A 13684-nucleotide genomic window follows, 5' to 3' on the forward strand; every position below is an offset into this window, starting at 1 on the left:
GAGCTGGACACGGGTTCAACTCTATCCATAATCTCGGCCCGAACATTAAGGGAACTGTGCCCTAATGGGGGTCCCAAACTAAGGCCGGCCCCATTCACCCTCCGGGACTTCCAGAAACGTAAGGTCCCTACTATGGGGGTGGGGACCTTCAGGGTGCAATATCGAGGGCGAAAGCAACAATTGGACTTGCTGGTAGTTAAGGGCCCCTACGTTAGCTTACTGGGACTGGCATGGTTTGGACCTCTGGGGCTAGCCGTTACCGGGGTGAACCGCACTAGCTTACAAGTGGACGTGGACGCCATATGCAAAGAGTTTCCAGGGGTTTTCGATGGGGCATTGGGACGATATACAGGACCCCCCATTGCCCTACAGCTAGACCCCGCTGTACGACCCATCAGGCACAAGGCCCGCCGGGTCCCGTTCGCCCTGAAACCCCGCATAGACGAGGAATTGGACCGGCTCGTGGAGCAAGGAGTGCTGGAGCCGGTGCCCAACGCCCCCTGGGAAACTCCAATTGTCACACCCGTCAAGCCTAACGGTTCGGTCCGCATCTGTGCAGACTACAAATGCACCATAAACAAGGCTCTCACGGCCCATGCATACCCAGTGCCAGTGGTCAGCCATGTCCTCGCCACCCTGGCTGGGTCAAAAATCTTTGGCAAACTGGACTTGGCCCAAGCGTATCAACAGTTGCCTGTGGACGAAGCCACAGCAGAGGCTCAGACGATTGTGACGCACAGAGGGGCATTCAGAGTAAAGCGGCTGCAATTTGGCGTTAGCGTGGCACCAGGCATATTCCAGAATCTAATGGACTCTCTCCTTAAAGGGATTCCTGGCGTCACCCCCTTCTTCGATGATGTACTGATCGCCGGGCCCACACCAGAGGAATTTGAGGACCGCCTCCGCTCCGTCCTGCACCGTTTCCAGACGGCGGGCCTCAAGGTGAAGCGGGAAAAGTGTTTACTGGGAGTGCCGCAGGTGGACTTTCTGGGATTTAAGGTGGACGCAGAAGGGGTCCATCCAACCGGTGACAAGGTACGGGCCATTTGTGAGGCCCCAGCGCCCAAGAGCAAGCCCGAACTTCAGTCATTCTTGGGACTATTGAACTTTTACCATGCCTTCCTTCCCCATAAGGCAGCGGTAGCGGAGCCCCTACACAGACTCCTAGATAAAAGGGCCCCTTGGGTGTGGGGCCAGCGACAAAGGGCCGCATTCCAGGCAGTCAAGGACTTGCTCGTCTCGAACTCGGTCTTAGCACACTTCGACGAGAGGCTGCCAGTGGTGCTGGCATGCGACGCCTCTCCCTATGGCATCGGCGCTGTCCTGGGACACCAACTCCCGGATGGAAGAGAGGTGCCGGTGGCATACTTCTCCCAGACGCTTGCTGCAGCCGAACGAAACTACTCACAGATTGACAAGGAGGGTCTGGCAATCGTGAAGGGCGTAAAAAAATTCCATGATTTCTTGTACGGGCGGCCCTTTACCATAGTGACTGACCACAAGCCGTTGCTTGGCCTGTTTGCCCCTGAGAAGCAGACCCCCCAAGTGTTGTCTCCACGTGTCCTCAGGTGGTCAATTTTCCTTGCCGGCTACCAGTATGCACTAATCCACCGCCCTGGGAAGGCGATGGGCCACGCAGACGCCCTCAGCAGGCTACCACTACCAGAAACAGGCCCCGACCCAGCGCCTGCGCAAGAGGTTATGACCCTGGAGCTGCTTCCCGACCGACCTATTCAGGCACAAGAAGTTGCGCACCATTCCACAAAAGATAGGGTCATCTCCCGGGTCCTGGACTGGGTGTGGCGAGGATGGCCCAGCAGCAGCCCCGGGCCAGAATTCGCTGGCTACACAAACCGCAAACATGAACTGTCGGCCCACAAGGGGTGCCTGTTATGGGGAAGCAGGGTTGTTGTTCCCCAGCCCCTCCGCAAAAGGGTCCTCACAGCCCTACACGAGACACACCCAGGGGTAGTGAGGATGAAGGCCCTTGCCAGGAGTTATGTGTGGTGGCCGGGGATTGACAGAGAGATAGAGGCCTGGGTCCAACACTGCCAGACCTGCCAAGAATCCCGCCCGGATCCCCCAAGGGCCCCAGTCCAGCCCTGGGAGTCCGCCCGACATCCATGGTCACGCTTGCACGTGGACTTCGCTGGCCCCTTCCAGGGAAAAACATTCTTCATAGTGGTGGATTCCTACACCAAATGGCTGGAGGTCGCACTGGTACCATCCACTTCTACGGCGGCAGCCATCCGGGTACTACGTAAGCTGTTTGCGACCCACGGGCTCCCTGACACCCTCGTCTCGGACAATGGAACCGCATTCACGTCAGAGGAGTTCCAGACCTTCACAGCGCAGAACGCCATCCGCCACATCCGCTCAGCACCATTCCACCCTGCCACCAATGGCCAAGCGGAGCGCATGGTGCGGACCACCAAGGACAGCCTCCGCCGCATGACACAAGGGGACTGGGAATACCGCCTTGCCGCATTTCTTCTAGCACAGCACAGCACCCCAAGCACAACGACGGGCCGGAGCCCAGCTGAATTACTAATGGGCCGGCGCCTTGCAACTAGACTGGACCGACTTCACCCCGACAGAGCTCAGGATGAGGTAGTGGTGGGGAAAGGCAGGAACCCCCAGACATTTGTGGCCCAGGACCCAGTGTATGCAAAGAATTTTGGGGCAGGCCCAGCATGGGTACCCGCCACAGTCACCAAGGTGACCGGTCCCGTGTCGTACGAGGTACTAACGGAAGGGGGGCAATGTTGGCGCCGCCACTGCGACCAGCTACGGCGACGATTCCCAGGAGGAACCCAGGAGGAGAGCGGGACAGAGGGGTCCCAAGGGGACAGCAGGGCAGTGAGGCTTGTAGAGCGAGAGGGGTGGGCAGGGGAAGCAGAAGCAGTAGGCACAGAGGGGCGCCCCGAGGCTGGAAGGACACCGGAACCAGAGCTACAACCTAGTGGTTCAGTGGCGCCAGACCAGACAGCCCCGGCACAGCCAGCAGCCTCGGAACACGAGCCAGAACCAGAACCCCTGACCAAGGAACACCCCAGGCCACAACGCACACGGAGGCGGCCAGCAGACCTTGGGGACTACGAATGCAACTTCCCGGGCAGGACTGGAACTTAGAGGGGAGGGGTGTTATGTACTGAGCTGAATCCTAGAACAATAGGATTCAGAATCAGCGGGAGCTACCCAATCCAACTCCAGGTGGAAGTGAATCCGCAACCTGATTGGCCTGTAGGAGCAGCCAATCAGGCTGCAGGCAGAAGTCAATCCACAATATAATTGGCCCACAGGTGTAGCCCTGAAGTAGCCAATCACGCAAGGCCCATTGTGTAAATAATGTATATAAGCAGATGGTTTTGGGAAAAGAGCCATTCGTCTTCTCTTCTCCTCCTTGATGACTATGAGCTGAATAAAGAGCATGAAATTCACTCTTGACTCCGAGTATATTTCAGTCCAACTCAGAAGATAAGCCATTTTTGGCTTACAACAATACAAACTATCCACTCCTCAGGCTTAGTTTTATCTCCCCTCTTCAGTCACCACCCTTTTGAGTTTAGATACGTTGCTGGAATAAGGAGCAACATCCAATTTGACACAACATAGATGAAAGGTTTATTTAACTGGAGAACATGTATATTTCTTTATGGTTGCATTTGTTTAAACTCTTAGTTCATAGTATTCGATTATTCCATAAAACTAGTACATTCGATTAATCCTAGTAACCAGCCAAACCTTCCACTTTCCCACTATATTTCTCTCACTCCCTCGTCCCTCTTCTTCCCTCTCAACTGTCATTAACTGCCATTCCCTCCTTTTAGGAGGTCCATAACCCCGCCCCCAAACTCATGTGCTGTCACTCAAGGTAGGAGATGTATTAACCCTTTTTTCATACAGGTGGAAACCAAAATATTTCCTACTAGGAAATAAGTTCGTCACACTTCCCCCCAATCCCTAGGCCTATTAGTAGTTTTAGGGCGTGTCTTCTGGATGGGCTGAAAAGGCTACTCTCCCACGCTCCCTATGCCCCAGCTGCGATCCTGACAGAATTCAGGGCCTCCCACTGCAGCTGTTAACTTGCCTGCTTTTCTACTTACAACTTTCCAGGGTGTGGCCCTCCCTGCCTTCCGGTTCCTTAGTCTCAGGGTCCCCCTTGTAGAACTCAGGAGAGGGAAGATGATGACAAAACTAGACTAAATGGGCTCTGCCTGTCATTGGCTCTGGTGCCACCTGCTTCCCCGCCGCCAGTCCCAAGGGGTACCAGCCACCCCTGCCTATAACCACTCACAGGCAGTGAGCCCCACTGAATTCGGTGAGGTGTGATTTGGAGTAGAATTGTTTATGACTGCACCGCTCAGCATGAATAGGGACTTCTGTGCTTAAACTGGCAACTTGGTATGCATGTTTCTGAGATTACGTTCCATTGAACATGGTAGGACTCTGTTGCAAAGAGTGGCCGTCGTAGAGCTGCAAGGGCACCCTCTTGACACGGGCATTGCCTGGGTGGGAGGTCCAGGCTGTGCGACGTACCAGTGGGAGTGCTGGACTGGCCTTGCCAGTGCATCTGTGCAACCCCAAATTTGCTGCAACCCTGCCCCACAACAAGACCCATTCAAGTAAGCAGCAGCAACGGAACATTCATACGTGTTCAATGGTGATACGTTTCCTAGAATTGTTCTGATTAACTTCAGCCTCCACCTGATATTGTCGTGTGCGAATGCCATAGATCTTAACCCAGGGTCCCCAAACTACAGTCCGCGGGCCAAATGCGGCCCAATTGGCCTCCCAATCCAGCCCGCAACGACCCCCACCACGCGCTGCTGCCGCCCTCTTATGGTGCACAGCGCGGCAGCACACTTCCAGGTCGGAAAAAAATCGCCAAAAATCGTTTGTGCGCATGCGTGTGGGCCTCTCCCGACCCAGAAGAGGTCATTTCCGGTGCACTTCCGGGTCGGGGGGAGGCCCATACGCATGTGCACAAACGATTTTCGGCGATTTTTCCGACCTGGAAGCGCGCCACCGCGCCAGTAAGTGTGTGTGCGCATGCACACGGGCACGCACTCCCCTGCCCTCTGGCCCGCTGTGCGCGCACTCCCCTGCCCTCCGGCCCAAAGCCGGGTAAGTCTGGGGACCCCTGTCATAACCCATTGTAGATCATCACCCACCTAGTTTACCCCTCACAATAGTTACACTTCCCAATTAGCCTTAAAAAAACTACAATGCCCAGAATTCTTTGAGGGTGGGGGGAATGTCGTAAAAATCGTATCAGCAATCAAGCAGAACACAGAACATTAGAAAGAGAAGGCAAATGTACTTAATAAAATATGCCAGTGATGAGTCAAGACAGAGTTACCTCTGGTCTTTGTTCTTCTCCTGCTACGATTCTTCTCTCTCGTTCTACCATCTCTATGACTTTTCTACACAGAAGAGGTCCATTCGCGCCTCTCACAATATCTACCATCTTGCCATCCTGCAAATAATTTTAGCCCAAATTAAACAGTGTGCAGCAACATCTCATAGTTGTGTGTGTGTGTGTGTGTGTGTGTGTGTGTGTGTGTGTGTGTGTAATATTTTCCAAACATCACATATCATTCTTTCACATCTTATACAATGTTTTGTTTTGGACTTCCATCAACCCCGCCTGATTTTCAATCTTCCTCTCTTAATCATACATTTTATTAATTTCACTATTACTTTTAACAGTCCATCACTAATTATCCTTTTCATATATTCTCCTTGTAATATTTCCATATAGTCCTCCTTACAAAACTTCTTGCAGTCCTACTAGCGTGATCTGTTGTTTACAATTGTTTTTCAAATATTTCAACATCTTTTTCATTTCATTATATATCATTTCCCAAAAGCTTTTTACTTTCTTACATTCCCACCACATATGGTAAAAAGATCCTTCTTTTTCCTTACATTTCCAACATTTATTACTTGTTTTATACATTTTAGCTAATTTCACTGGTGTAATATACCATCTGTACATCATTTTCATCATATTTTCTTTCAAGGCATTGCATGCTGTAAATTTTATTCCTACTTTCCACAATTTTCCCCAATCTTTCAACTCTATATTATACCCAAAATCCTTGGCCCAATGTATCATAACTGATTTTACCGCTTCATCTTTCAAATGCCATTCCAACAGCAATTTATACATTTTAGACAATATTTTATAATTATTATTCACTATTTCAATTTCATATTTTGATTTATTGTGATCAAATCCTTTTTCCTTTAGGTTCTCTTTAAACATTTCATTGATTTGGCGATAGTGCAACCAATCATTTACATATTCTTTTACCTCTTCAGTTTTGTTTTGTATGTTTTAATTGGTTTCCAACAACAAATATTCTCCAGGTGCAAACCTTTAGTTTTATGTGCTTTAAGCCTATGGCTGCAATCCTATCAGTGGTATCCAAGGCTAGTCACACGCAAACCTAAGTAACGTAAGTCCAATTATTTCAGTGGGTCTGTTCTGAGTATGACTAACTCTGGTTATCAACCTATACTTAGCTTTGCTTTAAAATTATTTTTTATATCCCACCTTTTGGGGAATAGCCACCCAAGTCTGCTCAAAATATCGCAAAAATACCATAAACACAATGATCTAAAATAATTAAAATTAACAAAAAACAGCAGCGTTGATCATTCTTTCAAATGCCTGTTATATTCACTTGACTGTGAGTGAGTCTCACTGAACTCATTTCTGAGGAGACCTGCACAAGATGGCACTGTAAGACCACAGTCCTATGTTCACCTACTTTGGAGTAAGTCCCAATGACTTCAGTGTGACTTACTTCTGAGTAAAAATGCATAGGGTTGCACTGAAGGTTAGTTAAGCTCCAGTTGAGCCTATTGGAATCAATGTACTGTAAAAAGTTACCATGACTTGCCCCAATGATTTCCATGAGAACTAGCATTGCATGAATCTACCTATACATTATAATTGTTTATTCCATTTGCATAAACAAACTGGAAGGGGGTCAGTGGGGGTCAGTGGTGTGGGAACACTGGGAGTCTTAGCTGTGGAAGGTGATGGAAGAAAATTGAGAAGTCCCTCATGATCACAACATTGCGACACTAATTCCCAGCTCTGCATCACCACACAGTTCCTAAAGACAGTTAAGTCCAGTCGCGAACGACTCTGGGATTGCGGCACGCATCTTGCTTTACTGGCCGAGGGAGCCGAGGTTTGTCCACAGACAGTTTTTCTGGGTCATGTGGCCAGCATGACTAAGCCGCTTCTGGTGAAACTAGAGCAGCGCACGGAAACGCTGTTTACCTTCCCGCCGGAGTGGTACCTATTTATCTACTTGCACTTTGATGTGCTTTCGAACTGCTAGGTTGGCAGGAGCTGGGACTGAGCAATGCGTGCTCACCCCGTTGCGGGGATTCAAACCGCCGACCTCCCAATCGGCAAGCCCTAGGCTCAGTGGTTTAGACCACAGCACCACCCACATCCCCCTGAGAAACAAAAACTAAAATCATTCACCGTATACTTACCACACAGAAGATAAAAGCGGGTTCACATTTATCTTTAAAGGGGAGCAGACTCGGAATGCTGTTAGCCTCTGCCTTAAATGAATACAGATAAGACACATAACCTACATTATTATTACTTTTCAAAACACCTGCAAGCCAAGGTATACTACCGGTATAGCAATTCCCATATAGATTCTCTGTAGAGTACTACTGACTGGCTCACGGAGAGTTTTGATTTGCAGTCTGCTGATGGCTTCCTGCCTTGTTACCAGATTAGATCCCATTCACAATAAATCTTTGCATGACTTCACCATTATTGCGACCATAGATGGTGCTACTGAAAAATGCAAATGTAAGGAAATAAATAGCATTCTTCTAGCCAAAGGTAAGCACTCTGAAATCCCATTAGTTTTAAAGGGAAAGCAAGAGGTAATGTGTACACATTACCAGGTTAAAAGTCAACTAGGTTGTTCTTTTCCCCCAATTCAGATCAAAGTGGGTTTCAGGTAAACACACCAGAACCTAGTATTTAATAAGAAATGGCATGATAGATGTGGATTGTGGTGTACACCACTCCCCAAACCAGCAGTTGGGAGCAGTATTTCAACATTTTGGAAAATCCAGAATCTTTAACATTGGTCTTTCGGGATGTAGAACACTCTCTGAAATTTAGTGAAGGTCTGTTAAACAATATTTTGTGTTCTAAAATTTGAGAGCAGAATACCCTCTCCTTCTGAAAGTTACATATTCCCAAGGCTTGATTTTTATTTCTCGCAATACTATTTGTAGATGAACTACAGCTGCACCAATGCTTGTATTTCTAGCTTAAAGGTGGCTAGGGTTCATATATTATAATTCTGTTACTCCTCCCCTCTTTCGTAACTAAGCAGTAACTTTTCATATGTGATGCGGTTGCCATCTTTCAAACAGTGAAAATCTGGGCAGAAAAGTAGTTGTTGAGCTTTTTTCTGGCAAATTTGCAACAACAAAAAAAGAAGACGTTTGGGGGCTATTTTTAAGGTTAATTGCCAAAAATGACCCTGCCAACATAGGTTGCCATATGTCTGAATTGTCCTGGACACTTTTTGCCCGGACACTGCTACCAAGTGCAGTATTCTGGATATGTCCAGGAAATTCCGAACGTATGTCAATCCTGATATGTGACAACAGGATTTCTCCAGCAGCTGAAATCAGTCTACCTAGCAATAAAATAACGCCAGTGCATTTGGAATGTATTCTTCAGTGTTTTGCTGAAACTGCAACAAACAAGGAAGTTAATCACAGAGCACAAAAAATAGACTTCTCCCAAAATGTTTGGCATTGGAAGGCTTCATATTTGGATCCTTACCACCGCAAAGTGCAGAAGATCATCTTCACCATATTCATTTTTTAGTTTTCTGAATAAGCTCAAGACAGCTTTGCAAGGTCCGCACCAAGCCTGATATACGTCTACTACTGGAAAACACACAACAAAGTGCCTAAATAAAATGGGTAACTTCAAATGGGTGATATCGTTTTTTCTGATTTGGGGGCTAGGACATGTCCCTCTATTGAAACCATGTTTTAACCAGGTTTTATGGGAAAGATCACAAATTAATAATAGGCATGATGTATCAGTAGTAGTGAGCAATCGTATTCCAGGAATTAACACGTTTTAAATTTCACTACATCTGTTACTACTATAAATTTATTTATACACCACTTGTATACCAAAATGGCTTCTAAGTTTACAAGCATAAAATCAATTATAAAATCCATACGTAATTAAAATACACAATGGAACAGTCTTATCAAAGCATTAAAACTCCTTTGATTAAAATATACACAAGCAAGTTAAAAGGCATAACAATTTAAACAGTTAAAAATAATTAAAAATAAGACCAGAAGGCCAAGTCTAGGCGTGTCCTCAAGAGCTGGCAGAATGCCAATACTTGTATTCAGCAGTATAGCCTGCCATATGTGGTAGAAGCAGGCCCAGCATAGGTGGACGCAGTGGCTGCCAGGTTGCCGCAGAGACCATATTATACCGGTCCTGAAAGACCTACATTGGCTCCCAGTGCGTTTCTGAGCACAATTCAAAGTGTTGGTGCTGACCTTTAGAGCCCTAAATGGCCTTGGTCCAGTATACCTGAAGGAGCGTCTCCTCCCCCATCGTTCTGCCTGGACACTGAGGTCCAGCGCCGAAGGCCTTCTGGCGGTTCCCTCGTTGCGAGAAGCCAAGTTGCAGGGTACCAGGCAGAGGGCCTTCTTGGTAGTGGCACCTGCCCTGTGGAACGCCCTCCCACCAGATGTCAAAGAGGAAAAACTACTACCAGATTTTTAGGAGACATCTGAAGGCAGCCCTGTTCAGGGAAGTTTTTAGTGTTCTGTTGGGAGCCGCCCAGAATGGCTGGGGAAACCCAGCCAGATGGGCGGGGTATGAAGAAGAAGAAGAAGAAGAAGAAGAAGAAGAAGAAGAAGAAGAAGAAGAAGAAGAAGAAGAAGAAGAAGAAGAAGAAGAAGAAGAAGAAGAAGAAGAAGAAGGGGGAGGAGGAGGAGGAGAAGGAGAAGGAGAAGGAGAAGGAGAAGGAGAAGGAGAAGGAGAAGGAGAAGGAGAAGAAGAAGAAGAAGAAGAAGAAGAAGAAGAAGAAGAAGAAGAAGAAGAAGAGAGGAGGAGGAGGAGGAGGAGGAGGAGGAGGAGGAGGAGGAGGAGGAGAAGAAGAAGAAGAAGAAGAAGAAGAAGAAGAAGAAGAAGAAGAAGAAGAAGAAGAAGAAGAAGAAGAAGAAGAAGAAGAAGAAGAAGAAGAAGGGGGAGGAGGAGGAGGAGGAGAAGGAGAAGAAGAAGAGGAGGAGGAGGAGGAAGAAGAAGAAGAAGGGGGAGGAGGAGGAGAAGGAGGAGAAGGAGAAGGAGAAGGAGAAGAAGAAGAAGAAGAAGAAGAAGAAGAAGAAGAAGAAGAAGAAGAAGAAGAAGATTTAACATATTTAATGAAAATCAGAAAACTCAAAAAAATGGATGCCTTTGCAGTCTGACAGTACAGATTTCAGGTGCCACTAGGGTTCAAATCACAAGCTCTGCAGCCTGCAAATCAGACCTTGGCTTTCTGTGCTACTAAGCCTGGTAGTCAGACTAGATGTGACAGTAAGTGTAACTTCTTGGCATTTAATGTGCCCATTTTAAAAAATTGCACCTAGAACCATTGGGAATATTTGTGGGATAAGCAGCCACTCTTAAGTTCCTACACCAGTGGTGGTGAACCTATGGCACTATGCCTGCCAGAGGGGGCACTCAGTCAGAGTCCTCTGATGGCACGAGCACCATAGCCCCAGTGGGGCCGTTGCTGGGGGTTGGCAAAGGGACAGCGTCAGGTTTGGATTTTTATTTTTTATTCTGGCGGGGAGCAGCAGCTCAGCTAGCCATCGATTAACAGAAAGGACTGTCTCTTACCCTTGAGGACAAACAGCACGCTCGGGCTTTGCACCTTTTTTTTCTTTTAATTTTTAAAAATGCTTTATTTTGGAAATTCCACAGTAATAAAACAAATAGTTACAATAATAAACATCGCTATTACATTTCATTAATTACATTCCATTTATAATTGACCTGCCTAACGACAAATAGTCACAATTACAGCAAATAAAGGCTTGACCTATCTTGCTTTGCAGGTCATGCATCTATCTCATATATTGGTTTCGCCTTTTAAGTTGCATTACTGAAATAAATGCACTTTTCGACGAGATTCTAATTTTCCGAGTTTCACCTGTATATAAGAGGAAAGGGGGGGGGAATTGTACCTATTAGACCTTTCTTCAGCAACATTTCTTCCCATTGTTCTTGAGTAAGTATTACTGTCTAAAGTAAAGCAAACGTAGAGTTTCGTTAGCTTTAAAGTGCTAGGTGTTCCAGCAAGAGTTGAACAGGGAAAAGACAAAATGTATACCTGTAGCTGAACTTCCTTCTTCTTGCTTGCCATCTTATTCCCTATAATTGTGTAAACGTAACAAACAGCCAATTGAGAAAGATATTGGATTATAACTAAATCCCACTCAGAGTAGCCCCACTGAACTTAATGATCCTCAGTTATTCATGTCCATTGATTCGAAGGATATTCTCTGGGTATGCCTAATGTTGTATGCAACCCGTTAACACACACACACAAAAATTTCAATATAAATTGCTGTTCATTATAATGTAGCTGAATTTTTTTTTAACAGCTCTATGGAGCAGCAAACCCAGACAATGTGATCATTTGGCCATTAATGATCAATTCCCCCAGTTTCCTCGGTTAGTGAAAATACAGCATTTCATTCCTTAGCTGTGTTCATATTTTAGGGCGTTTTCATTATTGTCCATAGAGTATGCCCCCACCCAGCTCTTGAAAAATAAAATTTTCAGATTTTTGCATTGACAAAAGTATTCCCCTATGGTAAGTTTTTCTCAGAGCAGACCCATTGAAATTAATGAACATGACTAAGAATCATTAATATACTCAGAGTAAAAATTGGTTGAGTACCACCCTGAGTGTTCATAACAGCTCCAATATCTGTCTCCAACCCTTGACTTTCATTAAAACATTGAGGGGGAAAGCAAAAAAGAACAAAGAATCTTGTAGCACCTTAAAGAAATTTATTGTGGCAAAAGATTTCATGGACTGCAGTCCTCTTCATTAGATATGTTATGTGAAGCAGTAAGCTACCTGACATTCTCTGTTTATCCTACTGCCTGTAACAGATTATTCACCATTAGTTCAACCTCCACAGAGTTAGCAACTACTCTAAACTTCCTAAACATTAGGTGGGCACCAAAGTTCTCCATATATTTATTTGAAAACATCTATTCTGCTGGGATCGATCTTTTCTATACCAGTAGAGTGGGTTAGATAGCATGAAAATAACTCTAGGAATTCCCACAATGAAATTTGGGGTCAACTGTATAACAAGGATTTGCTAGCATATTTCCACAAATTACTGATTTAAAAAATCTGAAGACACCTCACATATACCTCGTCATTTTTAAAGACCTGATTCAAACCAGCAATATAAATTAATCCCATTATTAAGCTCACATTATTTTCTCAGGGAAATGTTGTTGTTGATAGAACATTGTGTGACTTTCCACTTCTGCAACTGGCTTGCAGAACACAATGCACTCAGTGCCCACGGAACAACATTACTAATTCTGATACACACAGACAGACAAAAGCCAACACGTATTCATCCTAGACACAATAATATGAGTATATAACACACATCTTTATCAATGCCCATCATTTACAGTTTATTCATTCCAGTTCTGGAGGGTTGAGAAAATTTTGTTGGGCCTCAGTGAAGTGTTTTTGAGTGTCAAGCAGGTCAGATCTGGATAATAGCAAGGGCTAAAGCTCATCTGAGCTTCTTTGCCATGTTTATTTTAGAGATTAAGTGTCCCACTTCTTCGCCTCAACTCCCCAGGATTAATTTTAGGATTAAACGTCCCTGTTGTCCTATGCACCTCTGAAGCATCTTCTTGGGAATAGGTGGCTAATGGTTGGAACAAACTATCTCCTAACCTTGCCCTGCGACTGTGTCTCTCTTTGTCCTTCAGGTGGAGTAGGCCCAACACCACAGCAAGGTCATCCAGGCCGCACAAAATAACAATAAATGAAATTGCAACTATACACACACACACACACACACACACACACACACACACTGTCCGCTGTGTTAACATAAATCTCACTTCCATACACACAGACACCATGAGCATGCCATGTCTTAATACACACTGTGTTAACTGGTCCAGGGAAACCACTTCCATGGAGCGATATGAACCTTCAGGAAGGATGGGAGATGCAGGGGCAGGCGGTTATGGCTGTTGCTATGGTCACCAAAGAACATCCAGGTAGACGCCAACGGTCAGGAATGAGTCGGGGAGGAACCTGCACTCAGCCTTGGCTCAGTTGGCTGGTGGACATGCACCTCGGATGGACCTGGTACCTGAGAGGTGACTACGAAGGCTCTCGCCAAACCAAGGAGCCGTGAGAGAGCTGCTGGGCTGGCCAAAGACCTTTTAGCACCTGAGGCAAACCACAGAATGCCCCCCACCCCACAGGGAAGGTGGGCAGAGTGAAGATCTACTTCAGGAACAAGGGAGGGAATCAAATCAACCTTACCCAACAGTTGAACTGTAGCAGGGGCCCAAAGGGCCCCAATTAAGGTGATAATGCAA

At 46.3% G+C, this 13684-nt stretch overlaps 1 protein-coding gene across 1 annotated transcript in view; it reads right to left on the reverse strand.

Moving 5' to 3' along the window:
* NME8 (NME/NM23 family member 8) overlaps positions 1-11450 on the reverse strand; it is a 31375-nt gene extending 19925 nt beyond the window's left edge. The window contains exons 1-5 of the mRNA XM_060281050.1: positions 11418-11450; positions 11272-11329; positions 8849-8955; positions 7522-7593; positions 5363-5479 (exon numbers count right to left, since the gene is read on the reverse strand). Of these exons, the coding sequence (XP_060137033.1) occupies positions 5363-5479; positions 7522-7593; positions 8849-8955; positions 11272-11329; positions 11418-11450 (387 nt within the window). The remainder of the gene's footprint in view (positions 1-5362; positions 5480-7521; positions 7594-8848; positions 8956-11271; positions 11330-11417) is intronic.
* Between the last annotated feature and the right edge of the window lie 2234 nt (positions 11451-13684).

The sequence above is a fragment of the Zootoca vivipara genome, chromosome 12 (assembly GCF_963506605.1).
Source record: "Zootoca vivipara chromosome 12, rZooViv1.1, whole genome shotgun sequence".
Taxonomy (NCBI): Eukaryota; Metazoa; Chordata; class Lepidosauria; order Squamata; family Lacertidae; genus Zootoca; species Zootoca vivipara.